The 22,484-nt window shown below is 46.9% G+C and overlaps 1 protein-coding gene across 1 annotated transcript; it reads left to right on the top strand.

Moving 5' to 3' along the window:
* The first annotated feature begins 205 nt into the window (after window positions 1–205).
* KBTBD13 (kelch repeat and BTB domain containing 13) lies at window positions 206–3,457 on the top strand. Its single transcript, XM_069625091.1, has one exon. The coding sequence runs from the start codon at window positions 399–401 to the stop codon at window positions 1,878–1,880; it is 1,482 nt and encodes a 493-aa protein (XP_069481192.1). The 5' UTR covers window positions 206–398; the 3' UTR covers window positions 1,881–3,457.
* The last annotated feature ends 19,027 nt before the right edge of the window (window positions 3,458–22,484 follow it).

The raw sequence follows: 22,484 nt of genomic DNA, 5'->3' as shown, positions 1-22,484 counted from the left end.
GGATCATGGCATGCCTTTCTCCATCCAGTGTGCGCCGGCAGCGGGACTCGAACTCGGGTCCCTTTTCAGCTCGAGGCCCTCGCGGCTACCGTGCGAGCGAGCGCGCGCGCCCATGACGTCACACCCCGCCTCACCTGCCGTCCTCTTCAAGCGTGTCCCCCTCCGTCTACGCAGCAGTTTTTAGTCACGCGCCGTGAGCAGAAGGCCGCGCGCTGCTCGCGCTGCCAACGGCTGCCGTCACGTGACCTGCTATCTTTAGCCCGCGCTATTTTTATCACCGGTACCGTTCTTTTCAAGTTGATCTTTTCGGTTCGAGGCAGAGAATAGCGGGACGACAAAATAATACCCACACGACGTGGCGGGGAAGCGAAGAGACGAGTTTATGAGGCAGAGGATGTATGCTAGAAAACCTTGGAGAACTCGACCAACATTTTTTGAAAGTGAACTGCAGGCCTGCCACTGGAAACGGGCTCCCAGCACTGCACAGTGCCTCGGAGATGGGCGAGCTGCAGATCCAGGTCGAAGGGAAGCTGTTCACGGTTGACAAATCGCTGTTGGTGCGGAGCAGCGAGTATTTCAGGGCCCTCTTTGAATCGGGCATGCGGGAGAGCACCCAAGAGGAGATTCAGCTGCATGGGTTTAGCTCTCTGGGGTTCCTCATCCTTATTCGTGTCTTGAGCGGTGAGAGGCCCATCCTGGACGCTGATGAAATCCTCTGCGCCATTGAATGTGCAGCTTTTTTGCAGGCCGAGGCTCTAGTCCGGCATTTAAAGAACCTGCTCAATTCGGACAACTGTCTGTTGATGTACCATGCTGCTGCAACCTTCGGCCTCCTAGACCTTGCTCATGGAGCCGCCTTATATATCCGGGACGTGCGCCATGAACTGCCGGGATACCCGGAGAGCCTCCCAACTGACCTGCTGGATTATGTGGAGAAACTCCCGCCAAGTACATTTGTGGCCGTGGGGGCCCACACCCCAACCTTCGAGTTCCTGGAGGACGTTTCCAGAGCCATCTGCTACCTGGACGAAGACGAAAACCGCTGGTTGACCCTCGGCTGCCTTCCAGACAATGCGAGCACCTTTCTTGCTGGCATCACCTCATTGGATAACAAGATCTACATTGTGGGTGGAGTGCATGGGGCCAACAAGCTGATTGTGGATCTGAGTTTCTGCTACGATGTGGAAGGGGATAGCTGGAGCCAGTTCCCTAGCCCCCAGCAGCTACGGTATGATGTTGCCCTAGTAGGGCACGAGGGCCACCTCTATGCCATTGGGGGAGAACTCAACAGGGTCTCATTGAAGTCAGTGGAGAAATACAAAGTGTCTTCAAAAACTTGGGACTTTGTCTCAGACTTACCGCAGCCTGCTGCAGGGGTGCCATGCGCCAAAGCCATGGGCCGGATCTTTGTCTGCCTGTGGAAGCCGCTGGACACTACTATCATCTATGAGTACCATCTGGAGGAGGATGCGTGGCTACCTCTGACTTCCATCAAGAGGCAGCAGAGCTATGGCCACTGCATGGTAGCTCACCGTGATAACCTGTACATGATGCGGAATGGGCCATCTGATGATTTCCTACGCTGCATAATCGAGTGCTTCAACATCAGCACGTGTCAGTGGACGTCCCTTTCTGGCCAATTTGTAAACAGCAAGGGGGCCCTCTTCACGGCTGTGGTGAGGGGTGACACAATCTTCACTGTCAATAAGGCACTTACTCTGCTCTATGCCGTTGAGGGCAACATGTGGAAGCCAAAGAAGGAGAAACCTGGCTTCTCCAAAGGAGGATCACTGCACACGTTCCTGCTACGGCTTCCAAAAGGGAGGCAGAAGGCTGCACCGAAGAGTATTGGCGACGTCTTCCCCCTACCTGAAGTCTAGAACGAGAAGACAGAGGGGAGGTGCCAATGTGCCCTCACAAGTGCCATAAGGACTGGGTCCCTACAAGGGCTGTAATTTGTAGCTTGGAAATCTATATAAGACGTTATAAGCCAATTTGCCATGCAAGCCAGAACAGCCTAGCCTGCAAGGAGACATCCTCTAGGAAAAGTGCTACAGAGCACTCCAACCCAAAGTCACCCAGCCCTCGCGTGCACATGAGTATGAATTTCACCATCAGGTGGAAGCAGGAGTAGCCCCCTCTGGCATTTGACCCTTTGCATGAAATGGCAGATGCACTCCATACAAATATTACAGCACACACGAAGATCATCCGTAGCTGGGGGGGGGTCTCTGTGCCCCAGCAACTGTGACCCATGAAAGCAGACGAAAGTTTGGTAAGTGGTAGGTCTCAGCTGAAATATGACCCTGGACTTCATGGTAGATGACGGCTCTTCAGGTCCACCTCCATACTTGGTAATGAGAGTGTGCCTGTACACTACGGTTTCAGGGGAAGTCGGATGATAACTCAAAAGGCCAATAAGTGACCTGCCATCGACTTTATAGAGGCACAAGCGGCTCAGGTAATGCCACTTGTAATATCTAGACTGGTTGTCTGCACTGGGTGCACACTGTGCAGATAATGGAATGTTATTATGCCAACTAGAACCTTATGTGATACTATAAATGCTACACCACTGTTGTTCAAATATAGCACGGATGGCCAGCCTCCCTGAACAGAGTGACTCTATCACGTGACCCCAATCTGTTTTTTCCAATAAATAAAGATTTGCCAGTTACAGCAGTCCTTGTTTTAAACAAATTTTCTGTGGTTAAAATAACAGGCTATGCAGCTCCAGCTGTATTAGTCGTGTCAATGTCCTTACATGCCTGATTGCCTTTGCTCATTTAAGCTCTGCTGTGTTCGTGTGTTTCTAGGAAAGTACCTTTGCACAACACTGAACAGTCTGCAGCAGGCAGGCTGTGGCCCCTGCCAAGGTGGGCAGCAGGGGCAGGTGCCTAGTGCTTAAATGCCAGAGTCCAAATATTTTCTAGCACTCCTGTGACACTGTGGGTGGGCAGCACTGCTTCCACCAGCAATAGCTGCTCCCCACAGTTTCAACACCTGCTCATTGTGGTTGATGGACGCACTATCACTTCTCATAAATAAAGTGAGTCTGAGGCAAGTGCCAGGGCTCAAAAATAAGTGCCAGGGCTGTGCCCTGGCCAACACCCACACAAATTAAGCACTGCAAGTGCCCCATTTACCCCCTATCATGTTGCTTCTGGGGGGCCTGATGTGATCAAGTAAAGGCACGCCTCAACCACCACCTCATTTGACTACAACTCCCTTCATGCTCAAGTAACATTGTGTCAATGGCGAGGGCTCATGGGAGTCATAGTTCAAAACATTTGGAGAGCTGCAGGTTGCAGACACAGCCCTATGTAGACTTGGAACGAGGGTTTGCTGTGTTTGGTCTGTTAAATAATAAGGACTGCTCATGCACTCTGTGTCATGCTGTATGGCACTCTCATATCCAACATATATATATAAATAAACACTATTCGGACACAAACAATGCCCGGGATTTCGTTTTTGCAAATGACTTTCCTAGGAAAAAGCACACATGTCCTTGAAAAAGCTAACATATTTTGCTATGCTGCATGTTTTAAACTGTAAATCGTATAGCATGGGTTTGTAGGGAATGTTGAGTTATTAGCAAAAAACTGTAATGTAGCATAAAAACCTACTGAGTGGACGTCTCCCTCTGCCTGTCCACGAGAACTTGCATAACTCTCAACTCCATACTAAGAACCCATACACACAGAGCAATGGAAGCATCACCCCATAGCTCAATAATGAATTATTCAGATGTCATCTTCACCAGACAAAATACTATAACATCACTGGCCATTAAGCAAAGTGCCCCACCCCAAGTATCAGAGCTGGCATCTCTCCATGCTGGGCCGAAACCAGCCAAAACCACGAGAGCATTAGCACAACACACACCTTTCACCACAAATTACAATTCAAAACTGCTATTAACTTCCCATCCATATCAGCAACAGCGCCTCTTCTCCTGCTCATCAGAGTAGCACCTCCACGCCAATCAACCAACTTCCATACTACAACTTACAACGCTCTCCTGCACCCCTTCCCAGTGATCTGCTAAGAAAACCCCTACCTACGTTGCAGCAACCTGCCCTGTTAAATTCAGTTTGGTGAAAGGTGGCGCTTTTGCCATATAAAACTACCTTGTTGGCATCCCTGCCCTGTTAAGTCCAGTTTGGTGAAAGCTGGTGCTTATGCCATCTAAAACTACTGTGTTGCTGTTTAAAAGTATATTTTTGCTCTGTGAAAGAATGTGTATTCCTTTCTGAAGGTGGCAAACGCCCTCATCACAGAAATACCTTCACAGAAAATGACCAGCCACCTTAACCTTCTACCCTTCCCATGCAGACCAGAACAGTCTCACAACGGTTATCACCAGAGCACCTTCCTCAAACCATCCTACCTCTACAAAATGCAACTAAGCCTTAGTAACCTAGACCAACACACCACCCAACCACATTCTTACTTTAGCAGCGACCTGAAACAAACAGGCACCAAAAAATCCTACTTTGTCCTTCCGCATAAAGTAGAGCCCTACCAGCTACACTGCTCACCAAAGTGGAACTGGCATATCAGCTGGCCTCTACAACTTGCAGCTCCACCCTCCTAAACCAGGCCAACATTCCTGCCAGCAAACTGGTCCTCAGAGCATGACACACACAACACACACACACTAACAAACAGTCACAACAGACTTCAATTGTAGAGTCCTAATTTGCTCCTCTCCTATCTTATTTCAACAGACCTACAAACTACATATTTCTGAAGAGCGATACCACCAACAGTTACCACCCTAACTAACAACCCTAATTCTCTACCCGGGACAAGACACATCTCCCACACCGCTCTTCAACCATTTACCGCCCGGTTTTGTTTTCCTCTTGATCACTACATTGACATTGCTATCAAATTGTAATTTTAGTGAAGGCTAGGATGTTAGTAACTTTATATACATTTGTGTGCATATTGACATTATTTACTATTAACGTTTAATATTTTTAAAACAACATGAAAGTACAGTGTGCAAAGCTCATTTAATACCGAAAGCATACTATTAAACAAGAATGAAATTGCTAAGACATATCCTATAAAAACATGAATGAAATTATTATCACGTATCCAACTCAGCATACAAACCCCCAGACCCTTGAGTTCTTTCCCAACATCCATCAAACACAGTACCAGCAGACACTCTTCAAAATGAAGCTTGACAACAACTGATCTGCAGACCTCCACAATCTCTGCTTATCACACCACTGGTGCACTGAAGTGAAAAAAGCACAGAACCCCATACCCTCCAGAGCGTGCTGCTCTTTGCCTTTTGAACATCATATTAACCCAGAAACCCAAGGTCCTCCACATCCAACATTTTACTAACGCCCCCAGCAGATTCTGTTCGAAGTTCCCACGCTTTAACAACATTGAATGGACGTGTGCTCAATCACAGTAGGCAGGGGGATGGGGAGAGAGTAGGGATCGCGAGCCTAAGATGGACATACTCTGATACAATCAATGTAACATGTGTTACGAAACTCTTTTTCTTCTAGTTGACATTATGTGTACCTTTCATGTCTTGCAACCACATGCTTGCTATGTTGAAACATGTAATATGTATCCCATCTTGTTTGTTCCTTCGTTAAAACCAATAAAATCAAATTTTAAAAAAAAGAACATCATTTTTTAAGAACCTCTCACAGGAGTTCCAAATCCTGGCACAGTCTCTAATTAATACACCTTTGGCAGTTTACCACCGAAACAACTGAGATCACCACATTCCTTAGAACTCCCAACTTTATTATCAACCCACCACAAGTATGCTGCCTGCAGAACAGAACACCAACTAGCTAACCCCGGAACATCCAAACACCCTCTTTATCATGGTAAGTCCACACTACCAGCCTCTTTACGTTTAGAGCCGGATCCTATTAAAAAAATGAACATTAAAATAATAGTTTTTATAAGATCTAACCTTCGGAGCTTCCAAATCTCTCTCCCAATTTTTAACTAATACGCTACTTACAAACTGCCCTATGAACAGGACCTTATAACAACCAACTCCAGAATTTCAAACTCACCCTCTAATTTCTGACAAGCATACACAGACAGCGCCTTCACAATAGCATAACACCCCCTAGTCACAAACCAGAACTTGAACTTTCAAGTCTGTCATTCCTTAGTTCAGTGACAATCACATTTGTGGGACGAGCCTAAAAAATGCTATGGGATTTTTTTTTCTGGACTTTAATACTTGGTATAAACAATTCCAATACAAGCCAGTGAGCATTTAGGATGACTTTAAATGAAAACAGGGGTAACTGAAGGTATTCATGTCGCCTGAGACAATGTGCCTTGTTTCACACGAATCTTCCTTTTAAAGGAGCCAGACTTTAAGGTTTTAGGGTCAGTTTGATGCTGACGAGTGTCCCTGCTGGTGAGACTATAGACATGTCTTTTTTTAGGAATTGCCTTGTGCAAAGGTCGGGTTGTGGGTACCCCAATACTTATTGCCACTGCCTTTGTATTTGTTTTGTATTTTTATTGAATTTTGATAACACTTCACGCCTATGTGCTTTACAAAAGGAACATTATGGTACAATTTCAGTCAAATGATACAAAAACAAAGAGATTGGATTTTAGACGATATTTAAAAAGCAGCAGAGAAGATATAGAACATAGAGGTACAGGCAGAAGATTCCAGTGCTTAGGTGAAAGTAACGAGAATGAGCGAGGAAGCACAGGGAGGACGGGCACTGACAAAAGAAGCAGAGATTGAGAGCGGCGGGCCCCAGGAGAAGAGTGAAATGAGATCAAAGAAGAAAGATAGGACAATGTTACCATGAAGAGATTTGAATACAAGACACAACACATTTAAAAGCAAGCAAGGTTCAAAAGATTGCCAATGTAAGGTATTCAAGGCAGCAAAAATGTCATCACGAGGAGATAGACCACAAAAGACACGAACCGAGGAGCGATAGAGCGCAGAGGACAAGGCAAGAACAATAGACAAGACGAGAACAGTATACCCTGTAGTACGTCCTAAGTGTATCCTTTCATTAGATTTGTATTTTTTTGAGTGCAGTAGTGGAAAACCTGTTACAAGGAGACAATTGTTGAACACAACTCAACAGCGATCAATCAGATCTCTTTCCATGAAACAAAGGAGAGGATTTAGAAATGTCCTATAACCAAAATAAAAGTACCATTTAAAATAAAAACATGAGTGGACAAACAGTTATGACCTCAGGGAGGTGGTAGGGGTGCTGTTGGGGTTAGAGGGTAGTGGCTTGGTTTAATCTTACACGTAATAGGAGTTTCTGGGTGCCAGTTGCAGAAACCGTTGCTAATGCTGTCTATCTGTTTCCCAGTGCTTACTGCATGTTAACACTAAATGAATGTACAATATTTTTGTTGTGGTTACCAATAATCAAATTGTCTTTTGTCTCTTAATTGCTAAGTGTAATATAATGTATATATATTTTTTAAGACACTGTGTATTTATTATATATGGGAACCGGTAATAGCTGTTCAAAAACCAGTATCTATTTTTTTAAATGACCAACTAGTTGTGACATCACTACTCACCTGTAATAGGAAATGTCATTAATATCCAACTGTAATAACTTACTACAGTTAAGTTGTGAACTCAGAATGCCTGCTGCCAGAGACAACACATCGGAGAATTCCAACTAAAACTGAAGTTCTTAATAAAACGTATAACTAGCTTTTCAGATTACTTTCTTGAACCTTGTGATCTGTTGTCGTTTATAGAGGAGAGAATTACTCTATTTGCATTTGTTAATACTCAATTTAAGCCATGAAGTTTGGTCAATATCACGTGTTGTCCGTGCCGTGACCCATTTAAACCTTGGGGCTAAAAGCTGCTGATTGAGTACCAGAAACTTTGGCTATGCCCATAACCAAATATAAATGCAGAAAATTGGGGAGTTGTTTCTGTTAGCCATGCGCTGCTCTTTATATATTAGCAAATCAATAATAACTCAAGAGGTTGATATCTTGATTCATTCTTAATTCCAATATGCCTAACTTTGAAATAGAATAACATTAGTTCATGTTTTGATTTAATGAAAACCTTTTAAAATAGTCCATTTTGGGACTTTCATACTCTGTTTCTGCCAATCCAACACGTGTTTCGACCATCACAGTCTTTTCGATTGAAGTTCAGTATCACGGAAGATAATACAATTCCTTTAACTTGATTTGTCCTTGTCATTTACAGGGGTTCTGGATTCTGTGTTCTAGTCTTGTAGGAATAAATACATATAAATACAAAAATCAAATCAGTAGGTATTATTCTCAGTTAGTACAGTTCTATTTGCATTTCCATTCTTTTACTCTATCATGAATGTAATTTGTGGATTTGGTCCAGTTGTGTAAGAACACGCGAGACGCTGCATGCTGAATGCAGCGGGGATAAATAATTATTCAACTAGACCAAATACAGATATTACATTGTACATTGTTCTATATATTATCTTCTCCTTCAAATCGACCCACTTTATCATCTTTCAAAGAACAAACCATTTTTGGGGGGTCTAGCTGATTCAAACCTGTCACGTAAAATCTGTCACGTGCAACCTACACAACTGTCTTATTCACAGGAAAAGCAGGGCCTAAGAGTGGGAAAATTGCTTCAAATTCTACTGAAGATGGTGAAATTGGTGGGTTACCTGCCATTGGCTTCTGTTCCTTTTTTAATAAAAAAAATGGACAGAATGATGCCTTCAGTGTGAAAATGTCCCCCAGTTCGCACAACAATGTCAGCAATTGAGGTCAGAAAATCACAAGCACCCTAAATGACTGAACTCAAGCCGCTCAGAGCAAGGGGAGGAGGCCGTTAATTTCACACACTCGGGGTACAATTTTTATGCAGCATTCAGATTTTAAATTTGGTATGGCATTTTTCAACATGTCAGCAAGATGGATTTCGACTGCAAGGATTTGAGGTTTATAGAGGGTGGTTTATGCTTTCACCGTGGACATTTTTCCCATCATTAGCAGGGGCAAGACATTGCTAACTAATGCTCCCAAGAGAATACCTTGCAACAACATAACTGGGCTAGACCCTACGAAGTCCGCTTGTGAGGGAAAAGTCATAATTGACACCAAACATGAGTGGAGTAAAATAGGTCACTGCTTATCCTAAGAGTCCGCATACGTAGTTCTGCCTGGTTGCCCATGAACCAGACTCCCAGCCATTACTTATGGGAGTCCCCTTGGCATTCACGGGCATCAACAACCGGGGACATGTATCACTTCAACTCTTCAATATTTATGGAGCATTCGCCTTCCTGGGCAGTTAAATCCAGGTGAGGATTTACCTCACTTCCAGGTAAAGCCCTTCCGGTTTAAAACCTGCCTCGGTAGTCTTTACTAACAGGAACCATCTGTTCACTCCCGGACCCCATTTAGAGTGAAGCCCAGGCCACCCTACAGTTTTTGAGTAGTGCAACTGTCCCTATGGGGGCAAGCACCCATCGCACCACCCCTGACTTCATTACCAGAGGGTAGCCACGGCAGCTACCAGCTGTGACATAATTCCTCCCCAGCTAGGAAGACCCTCTTACTCTGCCGATCGGAAAAACAAAATCAGTCAGTAACATCCAACAACTGCCTATCATAGCCTTGCCTTTTAACCCCTTCTTTCGCTTTGGTTGACACTACCCTGTCTCTTCCTTTGTCCGTTCCAGGAGGAATGGGGCGGGCACAAGGCCAGAGGGGCAGTCCACTATGCAGGCGGCCCCTCTACCGCCCCTACGGAGATAGGTGAATATTCTGAATGCTGCTTCCTAGCATTACCTTAGCAAAGCTGCTTGAAGTCAGCCCGAAGACCGTCGCGACAGCCGGATACTAATGTTTGGAAGTGATTATGAGACTACCGGGGATATTGTAAACCAAACAGCAGGCCAACACCTGCAGACTTAATAGAGAAATTTTACGATGATGGTTGCAGGATACATTTGAAGCTATGTAAACATTTACATATCTCTGTCCCAAGAGGACTTTAGTTTTGCCTTCCACTTTCATTGCAGAAGTCTTTGAGATTGAGGCGAGGATTAGGGTGTCAGAGTCAAAGCCACTGGGACTTTTCCTCATGATTTGTTTTACTCAATTTGGTGGATTAAAGGGCCTCCGTCTACGTGCTGTTCGGAATCTCAGGGTTCATTTTAAGTGGTTGTAGCGGGAAGGCCTTCAGATAATAGTGAGAAAAATGAGTTTGTATTACACAAAATTAGCAGAGTTTACAACTGTGGGACTTTTTCTTAATTCTGAAGTTCTTATCTGGTAAACGTTGGGAAATTGAGACCTGTGTATTAGAGGTTTCAGTGCTCGCTATGTTTTGTCTCGGGAGGATAGCTCAGGGGCAACTTGCTTGCCTTGGAAGCAAAGCGAAATAGTGCAACCTAGGTTCGAGCCCCGGGTCCATGCTTAGAAACTATTATATCATATATGTACCAGTTGCATTCTTAATTACTTTAATGGCTTTGCTTCCTTAAATATTTGGTTTGGTTGGTAGGTCAGGACCCTTGTTAATGTTTCTTCACGGTGTTCAGTTGTACTGTCCACAGTACATATTTAAAAATGTTTGATTCCCCTTTTTTTATGACACACCATTAGACTATGAAAATCATGATCATTTGGCTTGATGCCAGAGCAGCGAACAAGCGTTTTCTCTGCCTCCCAGGTCTCCTGAGACCTGGGCCTGCAGAGCATCTTGGATGCTGAGCAGGAAGGCCAAGTGTTGAACATTGAACTGCCCATGCCGGCCAGGAAGGAGCACCACACTCGGCAAGACGCCTCTCACAGTGACAATAGGGGGGCAGCTGCCCCTGTCCTGACAAGTTTCTGCAAAACACTGAAATGTCCCCGTTTTAAGAAAAGCCTGCTAAGCTATATCCCTATTTAGGAGTTCTCTGATGGATGTTTATACAGGTCATGTTGCAGCTACAGGGAAAGCCTGACAATATATTAGGGAGTACACAAAAAATAAACAAAAATGGCCCAGTAGATGCCAGACACAATATAATAAAAGAGAACACATTGTGAGGATGGGATAGAATGGAAGGACCCTGTGCAGCCGCTTTCACGCTTTACCTCCCCTCTCGAGCTCTTCACTCCTCTAACTCCCTAAGGGTCAGTCGTTTTTCAAAGAAACGAGCTGGGGGTAGATCTCTGTCTTCTGTTGGGGCCGCCTTCTGGAACAGCCTCCCTGCCACTCTAAAACTTGAGGAGAACCATCTCCGGTTCTGGAAGCACCTCACTAAATAACATTTATAGAGTATACATTTGATAGAGAAAGGGTGGAATGGGTGCCCTCTAGCAGAGGAAAACATAGCAGTAATGTCCCCCATCGGAATGTCTCATCGTTAGCACCAGTGCACCCCAGTAATGTGCAGAAAGTAAAAATACTAATGTCGCCAAAAGGGTTCAATGAATCAAAATATTCCTGAACCCTAAAATTATCCCTAAAATAGATTAAACATACCCCCACTCACTATGAAGTAAAAACAGCTCAGATCTGCTCCTGAGTCTCTGGGTTAGGTGTCTGTCATACCTAGTTTAGACGTTATCCCTTGATGTTCTTGCTCTCGGGCTATTGCCCCAACTTTGCAAACTTGCCCCGGTATTTTCTTTGGGAAATCTGGCCACCCTAAGCAGTTGTGACTCTGCTAAAATGATGCTAAATGTACGACAAATCTTGCAAAAATGAATACATCTCTGATCTACTTGGGATTGGTCATTTTGTTCATGACTGACAAAATATGTCCTTTGTCTACGTCTGTTGTAGTGACTTTGCAAAGCTGTACTGATCTTTTGTTTAGAAAATGTGGTCACTCTAGGTGACAGGCCAGCAGTGCCACTGGCAGCATATGACAGGCCTACTACTGACTATAAAGCAGCAGACAAGACCCTATGACAGGCCTACTACTGTGTATGATGCAGTGCCACTGGCAGCAGGCACGACCCGATGACAGGCCTACTACTGAGTATGATGCAGTGCCACTGGTAGCAGACAAGACCCTATGGCAGGCCTACTACTGAGTATGATGCAGTGCCACTGGTAGCAGACAAGACCCTATGGCAGGCCTACTACTGAGTATGATGCAGTGCCACTGGCAGCAGAAAAGACCCAATGACAGGCCTACTACTGAGAATGATGCAGTGCCACTGGCAGCAGACAAGACCTGATGACAGGCCTACTACTGAGTATGATGCAGTGCCACTGGCAGCAGACAAGACCCAATGGCAGGCCTACTACTGAGTATGATGCAGTGCCACTGGCAGCAGACAAGACCTGATGACAGGCCTACTACTGAGTATGATGCAGTGCCATTGGCAGCAGGCACGACCCGATGACAGGCCTACTACTGTGTATGATGCAGTGCCACTGGCAGCAGGCACGACCCGATGACAGGCCTACTACTGAGTATGATGCAGTGCCACTGGCAGCAGACAAGACCCAATGGCAGGCCTACTACTGAGTATGATGCAGTGCCGCTGGCAGCAGACACGACCCTATGACAGGCCTACTAATGAGTATGATGCAGTGCCATTGGCAGCAGAAAAGACCCGATGACAGGCCTACTACTGAGTATGATGCAGTGCCACTGGTAGCAGACAAGACCCTATGGCAGGCCTACTACTGAGTATGATGCAGTGCCACTGGCAGCAGAAAAGACCCAATGACAGGCCTACTACTGAGAATGATGCAGTGCCACTGGCAGCAGACAAGACCTGATGACAGGCCTACTACTGAGTATGATGCAGTGCCACTGGCAGCAGACAAGACCCAATGGCAGGCCTACTACTGAGTATGATGCAGTGCCACTGGCAGCAGACAAGACCTGATGACAGGCCTACTACTGAGTATGATGCAGTGCCATTGGCAGCAGGCACGACCCGATGACAGGCCTACTACTGAGTATGATGCAGTGCCACTGGCAGCAGACAAGACCCTATGGCAGACCTACTGTTGAGTATGATGCAGTGCCACTGGCAGCAGACAAGACCCGATGACAGGCCTACTACTGAGTATGATGCAGTGCCACTGGCAGCAGAAAAGACCCGATGACAGGCCTACTACTGAGTATGATGCAGTGCCACTGGCAGCAGACAAGAGCCTATGGCAGGCCTTCTGTTGAGTATGATGCAGTGCCACTGGCAGCAGACAAGACCCTATTGCAGGCCTACTACTGAGTATGATGCAGTGCCACAGGCACCAGACAAGACCCGATGACAGGCCTACTACTGAGTATGATGCAGTGCCACTGGCAGCAGACAAGACCCTATGGCAGGCCTTCTGTTGAGTATGATGCAGTGCCACTGGCAGCAGACACGACCCTATGACAGGCCTACTACTGTGTATGATGCAGTGCCACTGGCAGCAGACAAGACCCGATGACAGGCCTACTACTGAGTATGATGCAGTGCCACTGGCAGCAGACAAGACCCTATTGCAGGCCTACTACTGAGTATGATGCAGCGCCACTGGCAGCAGACAAGACCCGATGACAGGCCCACTACTGAGTCTGATGCATGGCCACTGGCAGCAGACAAGACCCGATGACAGGCCTACTACTGAGTTTGATGCAGTGCCACCGGCAGCAGACACGACCCGATGACAGGCCTACTATTGAGTTTGATGCAGTGCCACTGGCAGCAGACAAGACCCTATGGCAGGCCTACTACTGTGTATGATGCAGTGCCACTGGCAGCAGACAAGACCCGATGACAGGCCTACTACTGAGTATGATGCAGTGCCACTGGCAGCAGACAAGACCCTATTGCAGGCCTACTACTGAGTATGATGCAGTGCCACTGGCAGCAGACAAGACCCGATGACAGGCCTACTACTGTGTATGATGCAGTGCCACCGGCAGAAGACACGACCCGATGACAGGCCTACTATTGAGTTTGATGCAGTGCCACTGGACAAGACCCGATGGCAGGCCTACTACTGAGTATGATGCAGTGCCACTGGCACCAGACAAGACCCTATGGCGGGCCTACTAGTGAATATGATGCAGTGCCACTGGCAGCAGACAAGACCCGATGACAGGCCTACTACTGAGTATGATGCAGTGCCACTGGCAGCAGACAAGACCCTATGGCAGGCCTACTATTGAGTATGATGCAGTGCCACTGGCAGCAGACAAGACCCGATGACAGGCCTACTACTGAGTATGATGCAGTGCCACTGGCAGCAGACACGACCCTATGACAGGCCTACTACTGTGTATGATGCAGTGCCACTGGCAGCAGACAAGACCCGATGACAGGCCTACTAGTGAGTATGATGCAGTGCCACTGCCAGCATACAAGACCCGATGACAGGCCTACTACTGAGTATGATGCAGTGCCACTGGCAGCAGACAAGACCCGATGACAGGCCTACTACTGAGTATGATGCAGTGCCACTGGCAGCAGACACGACCCTATGACAGGCCTACTACTGTGTATGACGCAGTGCCACTGGCAGCAGACAAGACCCGATGACAGGCCTACTACTGAGTATGATGCAGTGCCACTGGCAGCAGACAAGACCCTATTGCAGGCCTACTACTGAGTATGATGCAGCGCCACTGGCAGCAGACAAGACCCGATGACAGGCCTACTACTGAGTATGATGCAGTGCCACCGGCAGCAGACACGACCCGATGACAGGCCTACTATTGAGTTTGATGCAGTGCCACTGGACAAGACCCGCTGGCAGGCCTACTACTGAGTATGATGCAGTGCCACTGGCAGCAGACAAGACCCTATGGCAGGCCTACTACTGAGTATGATGCAGTGCCACTGGCAGCAGACAAGACCCTATGGCAGGCCTACTACTGAGTATGATGCAGTGCCACTGGCAGCAGACAAGACCCTATGGCAGGCCTACTACTGAGTATGATGCAGTGCCACAGGCACCAGACAAGACCCGATGACAGTCCTACTACTGTGTATGATGCAGTGCCACTGGCAGCAGACAAGACCCTATGGCAGGCCTACTACTGAGTATGATGCAGTGCCACAGGCAGCAGACAAGACCCGATGACAGGCCTACTACTGAGTATGATGCAGTGCCACTGGCAGCAGACACGACCCTATGACAGGCCTACTACTGAGTATGATGCAGTGCCACTGGCAGCAGAAAAGACCCAATGACAGGCCTACTACTGAGTATGATGCAGTGCCACTGGCAGCAGAAAAGACCCTATGACAGGCCTACTGTTGAGTATGATGCAGTGGCACTGGCAGCAGACACGACCTTATGACAGGCCTACTACTGTGTATGATGCAGTGGCACTGGCAGCAGACACGACCCTATGACAGGCCTACTACTGTGTATGATGCAGTGCCACTGGCAGCAGAAAAGACCGAATGACAGGCCTACTACTGAGTATGATGCAGTGCCGCTGGCAGCAGAAAAGACCCAATGACAGGCCTACTACTGAATATGATGCAGTGCCACTGGCAGCAGACAAGACCCTATGGCAGACCTACTGTTGAGTATGATGCAGTGCCACTGGCAGCAGACAAGACCTGATGACAGGCCTACTACTGAGTATGATGCAGTGCCATTGGCAGCAGGCACAACCCGATGGCAGGCCTACTACTGAGTATGATGCAGTGCCACTGGCAGCAGACAAGACCCTATGGCAGGCCTTCTGCTGAGTATGATGCAGTGCCACTGGTAGCAGACAAGACCCTATTGCAGGCCTACTACTGAGTATGATGCAGTGCCACTGGCAGCAGACAAGACCCGATGACAGGCCTTCTGTTGAGTATGATGCAGTTCCACTGGCAGCAGACAAGACCCTATTGCAGGCCTACTACTGAGTATGATGCAGTGCCACTGGCAGCAGACAAGACCCTATGGCAGGCCTACTACTGAGTATGATGCAGTGCCACTGGCAGCAGACAAGACCCTATGGCAGGCCTACTACTGAGTATGATGCAGTGCCACTGGCAGCAGACAAGACCCTATGGCAGGCCTACTACTGAGTATGATGCAGTGCCACAGGCACCAGACAAGACCCGATGACAGGCCTACTACTGTGTATGATGCAGTGCCACTGGCAGCAGACAAGACCCTATGGCAGGCCTACTACTGAGTATGATGCAGTGCCACAGGCAGCAGACAAGACCCGATGACAGGCCTACTACTGAGTATGATGCAGTGCCACTGGCAGCAGACACGACCCTATGACAGGCCTACTACTGAGTATGATGCAGTGCCACTGGCAGCAGAAAAGACCCAATGACAGGCCTACTACTGAGTATGATGCAGTGCCACTGGCAGCAGAAAAGACCCTATGACAGGCCTACTGTTGAGTATGATGCAGTGGCACTGGCAGCAGACACGACCTTATGACAGGCCTACTACTGTGTATGATGCAGTGGCACTGGCAGCAGACACGACCCTATGACAGGCCTACTACTGTGTATGATGCAGTGCCACTGGCAGCAGAAAAGACCCAATGACAGGCCTACTACTGAGTATGATGCAGTGCCGCTGGCAGCAGAAAAGACCCAATGACAGGCCTACTACTGAGTATGATGCAGTGCCACTGGCAGCAGACAAGACCCTATGGCAGACCTACTGTTGAGTATGATGCAGTGGCACTGGCAGCAGACACGACCCTATGACAGGCCTACTACTGTGTATGATGCAGTGCCACTGGCAGCAGAAAAGACCGAATGACAGGCCTACTACTGAGTATGATGCAGTGCCGCTGGCAGCAGAAAAGACCCAATGACAGGCCTACTACTGAATATGATGCAGTGCCACTGGCAGCAGACAAGACCCTATGGCAGACCTACTGTTGAGTATGATGCAGTGCCACTGGCAGCAGACAAGACCTGATGACAGGCCTACTACTGAGTATGATGCAGTGCCATTGGCAGCAGGCACAACCCGATGGCAGGCCTACTACTGAGTATGATGCAGTGCCACTGGCAGCAGACAAGACCCTATGGCAGGCCTTCTGCTGAGTATGATGCAGTGCCACTGGTAGCAGACAAGACCCTATTGCAGGCCTACTACTGAGTATGATGCAGTGCCACTGGCAGCAGACAAGACCCGATGACAGGCCTTCTGTTGAGTATGATGCAGTGCCACTGGCAGCAGACAAGACCCTATTGCAGGCCTACTACTGAGTATGATGCAGTGCCACTGGTAGCAGACAAGACCCTATTGCAGGCCTACTACTGAGTATGATGCAGTGCCACTGGCAGTAGACAAGACCCGATGACAGGCCTTCTGTTGAGTATGATGCAGTGGCACTGGCAGCAGACACGACCCTATGGTCTGCCTACTGTTGAGCAGCCCCGGGGGTCCTGCTCCTTCACCAGCAGGGAGGGGGCACATAAGCAAAGGGAGTCGAGGAGGGAAACATTTGGTGGGAGGAGTAGACACACTGTTGTGGTGAGGGAAGATGGATGAAGGCCAATTGTTATTTTATGTGGGCGTGGGTCGACAGGCGAGGTATTTGCAGGAGAGTGACATGACTTTAGGATTTTACGTTTTTTCCAACACAATTTATTGTTTGTTACTCCAAAACTGCCAACTCACTCCCTGAACTCCAGGTGGAGGGAATGGGATGAACAGGTTCGATACTCATCACACGATTTAAAAGTTGTACAGACTCCTTAAAAAGGGATTAAGATTACTGTTTTCAATATAAAAAAAAGGATTAAGGTGATTGTTTTAATAGAAAATATATAAGCAGTTGAAAATCTGCTTATATTTTAAAGGCCCTGGGCCCCCCCTGGACATCCTAGGGTGGGCCAACCCCTAGGTTGGGGGCCCAGAAACAATATTTTTACTCAATGGGTGAATCGGTAGGAAAGAGTTTGAATAGCACTGTCCTAGTGTAAGATTGTAGGGCAGCCTTTGGCAGGAGAGCTGACCGAGTGCTGGCAGAACTGAGATGAACCCTTTTGCCTCTTGAAAGGGGAAGTTGCGCCTGAAACCGATTTCCAGGTCAGTATCGCCTTGTCAGAAGCTTGCTGGACCCTTTAGGTTTCACGCTGTCCTTTTTTCTAGGCCTCGTTCCAACTTGACCCTCAAACTTTACTTTGCACTTTCTCTTGACTTTGGGAAGTCACGGTTATAGAGCTGCCACACGTGCATTTATTTTAGGATTTAGGTGACCCTGTTTATTCAGTTTAGGTTTATGCTTTTTGTGTAAACATGTATTTTTATTTTTGAATGTCAATGTCTAGAAATAGTTTCCTGTTTCTGTACTGTGTTCCTTATACTATGTATTTAATGGTGTCAATAAGACTGCGGCGTGGATTAAGATGTCAGAGGCCCAGCCACTGGGTCGACCTTTCCGCCTCTTCTCGGGTGAGTAACTTTACACAGTAGTGTGGATTATAAGAGTACAACCCCCCCCCCTCCCCACCATCATCCCTGAATCTCCCAGATGAGGTGCTGTACCCTCAGACTATTACCAAAAAGGCAAGCACTGGGGTCTTTAGAAGCCAAAATGACACATTGTTCTGCTTCTCATCACTTGCACCAAAAAAATATGTGCCCATTGCACAAAGGGCATCAGATGCACACTTTGAGATGCACTTTTCCATTCCCTTTGCACACTTGTGCAAATGAATGGGTCCTTCTCCGCATTTCAATGTGTACCCCGGATTCACACACGGGATGCGCATTGAAATAAGCACTATAGAATCAGTTTCTCCTGCACCTTTTTTTTTAACAGGCGCAAGGCATGACAGAGTTTCTTCCTGGCCCTGCCATGTGACAGCAGTCGTTTGATTCGCTGTTGCCACACTTACATGTCTTACATGTCTATCCGCCAACCAGGGATAGAAATGCTTTACTTTTTTTTTCGCAGCAAGGCATGACAGAGTTTCTTCCTGGCCCTGCCATGTGACAGCAGTCGTTTGATTCGCTGTTGCCACACTTACATATCTATCCCCCAACCAGGGATAGAAATGCTTTACTTTTTTTTCCGCAGCAAGGCATGACAGAGTTCCTTCCTGGCCCTGCCATGTGACAGCAGTCGTTTGATTCGCTGTTGCCACACTTACATATCTATCCCCCAACCAGGGATAGACATGTTTTACTTTTTTTCGCAGCAAGGCATGACGGAGTTCCTTCCTGGCCCTGCCATGTGACAGCAGTCGTTTGATTCGCTGTTGCCACACTTACATGTCTATCCCCCAACCAGGGATAGAAATGCTTTACTTTTTTTTCGCAGCAAGGCATGACCGAGTTTCTTCCTGGCCCTGCCATGTGACAGCAGTCGTTTGATTCGCTGTTGCCACACTTACATGTCTATCCGCCAACCAGGGATAGAAATGCTTTACTTTTTTTTCGCAGCAAGGCATGACAGAGTTCCTTCCTGGCCCTGCCATGTGACAGCAGTCGTTTGATTCGCTGTTGCCACACTTACATGTCTATCCGCCAACCAGGGATAGAAATGCTTTACTTTTTTGTTCGCAGCAAGGCATGACAGAGTTTCTTCCTGGCCCTGCCATGTGACAGCAGTCGTTTGATTCGCTGTTGCCACACTTACATATCTATCCCCCAACCAGGGATAGAAATGCTTTACTTTTTTTTTCCGCAGCAAGGCATGACCGAGTTCCTTCCTGGCCCTGCCATATGACAGCAATCGTTTGATTCGCTGTTGCCACACTTACATATCTATCCCCCAACCAGGGATAGACATGTTTTACTTTTTTTTCGCAGCAAGGCATGACGGAGTTCCTTCCTGGCCCTGCCATGTGACAGCAGTCGTTTGATTCGCTGTTGCCACACTTACATATCTATCCCCCAACCATTGGATAGACATGTTTTACTTTTTTTTCGCAGCAAGGCATGACGGAGTTCCTTCCTGGCCCTGCCATGTGACAGCAGTCGTTTGATTCGCTGTTGCCACACTTACATATCTATCCCCCAACCAGGGATAGAAATGCTTTACTTTTTTTTCACAGCAAGACATGACCGAGTTTCTTCCTGGCCCTGCCATGTGACAGCAGTCGTTTGATTCGCTGTTGCCACACTTACATATCTATCCCCCAACCAGGGATAGAAATGCTTTACTTTTTGTTCGCAGCAAGGCATGACAGAGTTCCTTCCTGACCCTGCCATGTGACAGTAGTCGTTTGATTCGCTGTTGCCACACTTACATATCTATCCCCCAACCAGGGATAGAAATGCTTTACTTTTTTTTTCGCAGCAAGGCATGACAGAGTTTCTTTCTGTTCCTGCCATGTGACAGCAGTCGTTTGATTCACTGTTGCCACACTTACATATTTATCCCCCACCAGGGATAGAAATGCTTTACTTTTTTTTCACAGCAAGGCATGACAGAGTTCCTTCCTGGCCCTGTCATGTGACAGTAGTCGTTTGATTCGCTGTTGCCACACTTACATATCTATCCCCCAACAAGGGATAGAAATGCTTTACTTTTTTTTCGCAGCAAGGCATGACAGAGTTCCTTCCTGACCCTGCCATGGATTTTTTTTAAGTGTGACAGCAGTCGTTTGATTCGCTGTTGCCACATTTACATATCTATCCCCCAATCAGGGATAGAAATGCTTTACTTTTGTTTCGCATTTCACAGCGATAAACCCTTTAATCACTCACTCCTGAAACGCACAGGTCACCTTTGAGGGGAAAACAACTGCGCATTTCAAAAACTACCACACATTTAAAAAGCGCTACCCCTGCACATTTTTTATTTGCAGTATTTTTTTTTTAGCATCAGACCCATTGCCTTCAATAATGTTTGCAAATTACGCTGCCAACATGCTCCGATTACCCACGGATTCCCTCCTCTGTATCTTACATAAAACCAGATAAGACCTCACTTGTGAAGTTAAACCGAAGACCGTATATTCTAGTCTATCACGAGCTGACCTTGGAATTGACATGACATTTTGGATACCTGTCTTTATATCGCGGTAATTTATAATGGATACCAATATATCGAATCTTTTATCTTGAAAACTTTTATAGTGAATGCATGTTCTTTTTTTGTTGGGCGGTCCCCCCAAACACCCTTTTCCAACCCCTAAAAACTCATCCAGCCCGTTTCCCAAAAACATTTAACCCTTTACCCCACCCTAGATACATTCACTATAAAGGTTTTCAAGATAAAATATTCGATATATGGATATGCAATATATAGGATTCGATATAAACACTACATGCCAACATTTTGACATATGAATATGCTATTCTTTAATAAAATGGCAAAATGGCTAGAAAATATACATATAAAGAATGTTCAAGGTTGATTGCACCCCTCTCCCCCTCCCCCCCGCCCATATCACTGCTATTTGGGAGAAGTCAGACTCTTCCCGACTGAAATTCAGGAGCCAAGAGGTGATAGAGAGAGACTGTCTCAAGTAATTTTTCCAACACATAAACAGGGGAAGGTTGCCAATTAGAGCCTATTGTTTTATGTGTAAAATATTTTTATTAGGTGTTTAGCCAAAACTATACAGCATTTAGAGCAGCACTGCCAAGCACAGTTAGCAGACAAAAATAGAAGCCCCAGTGCTCCATCTACCCCAATTTTTTCCCTCTGGTAACAGGAAGCCGAACTCCAGACGTGCACTTGGTGGCATGGATTGGGGTGGAAGAGAGGCCATCATTTCTCCACTGTCAAGCCTCATTATTACCAGACCCCTTCATAGGGGAAGTGAACAGGACGAGCCTAGAGGCCACATATGTGAAATGCTCTGGGCCAAATAAGAACAGCACAGGGGAGATTCAATCCCCATCCAACCAGCATGTGCAAGGGAGAATCCAGTGGAATATAGCACTTCACAACTATAAATCAGACCAGTCTGGTTTGCTAGGATTTTACAATTCTACCAAAGCCTTTAGAATCCTCAGTTTGAGTGATCACGAAGGGTTCGCCCTCCTACGTGCGTGGGACCTGGAATGTGTTCCTTTTCAACATAGTCTCGCGTCTCCAGTCTCTGAACAGCAGGATCCGCCTTCTTTATTCTCTTTGCGTCACAGAGTGGGAGGTGGTCTCCAACCTTTACTGTCTCACCAATCCCATTCTAGCCTCAAACATGGGACATTGCTGCATACCTACTCCAACATCAGAGGAGCCCCATTTTGGGGTTTCAAGAGGGTAGTGACTCAAGAAATCTATATTCGAATGGAGGCGCCCCCCTCAGTGCCTAATAGTGATGGTGTATAGTTGCAGTGCAAGGAAACACTATTTGGTCTCTTTGTTTCTGGTTAGGTAGTTTAGAGGTGAATGTTCTCTGATTAGCTGGAAATGCCAACCAGTTTGATACTATCTGAGGAGTTACACCACCAACCTAATAATATGGCTTTCAGGCCCCGATGGGAGGGCGGGCATAGCCGGTAACAGCCCACCAGTCCAAGCGAAGGCAGGCCCGAGAGAAGCGAAGGCTTTGGCTCAGACTGTGGGCCGTTACCAGCCATGCCCACACTCCCACTGTGGCCTGAAAGCCATTTGCACCCGGAGATGCCCCAG

This window comes from Ambystoma mexicanum, chromosome 11, assembly GCF_040938575.1.
Source record: "Ambystoma mexicanum isolate Mex_15411 chromosome 11, UKY_AmexF1_1, whole genome shotgun sequence".
NCBI classification, from domain to species: Eukaryota; Metazoa; Chordata; class Amphibia; order Caudata; family Ambystomatidae; genus Ambystoma; species Ambystoma mexicanum.
The sequence above is the reverse complement of the archived record's forward strand: the minus strand, read 5'-3'. Positions and strand labels throughout refer to the sequence as shown.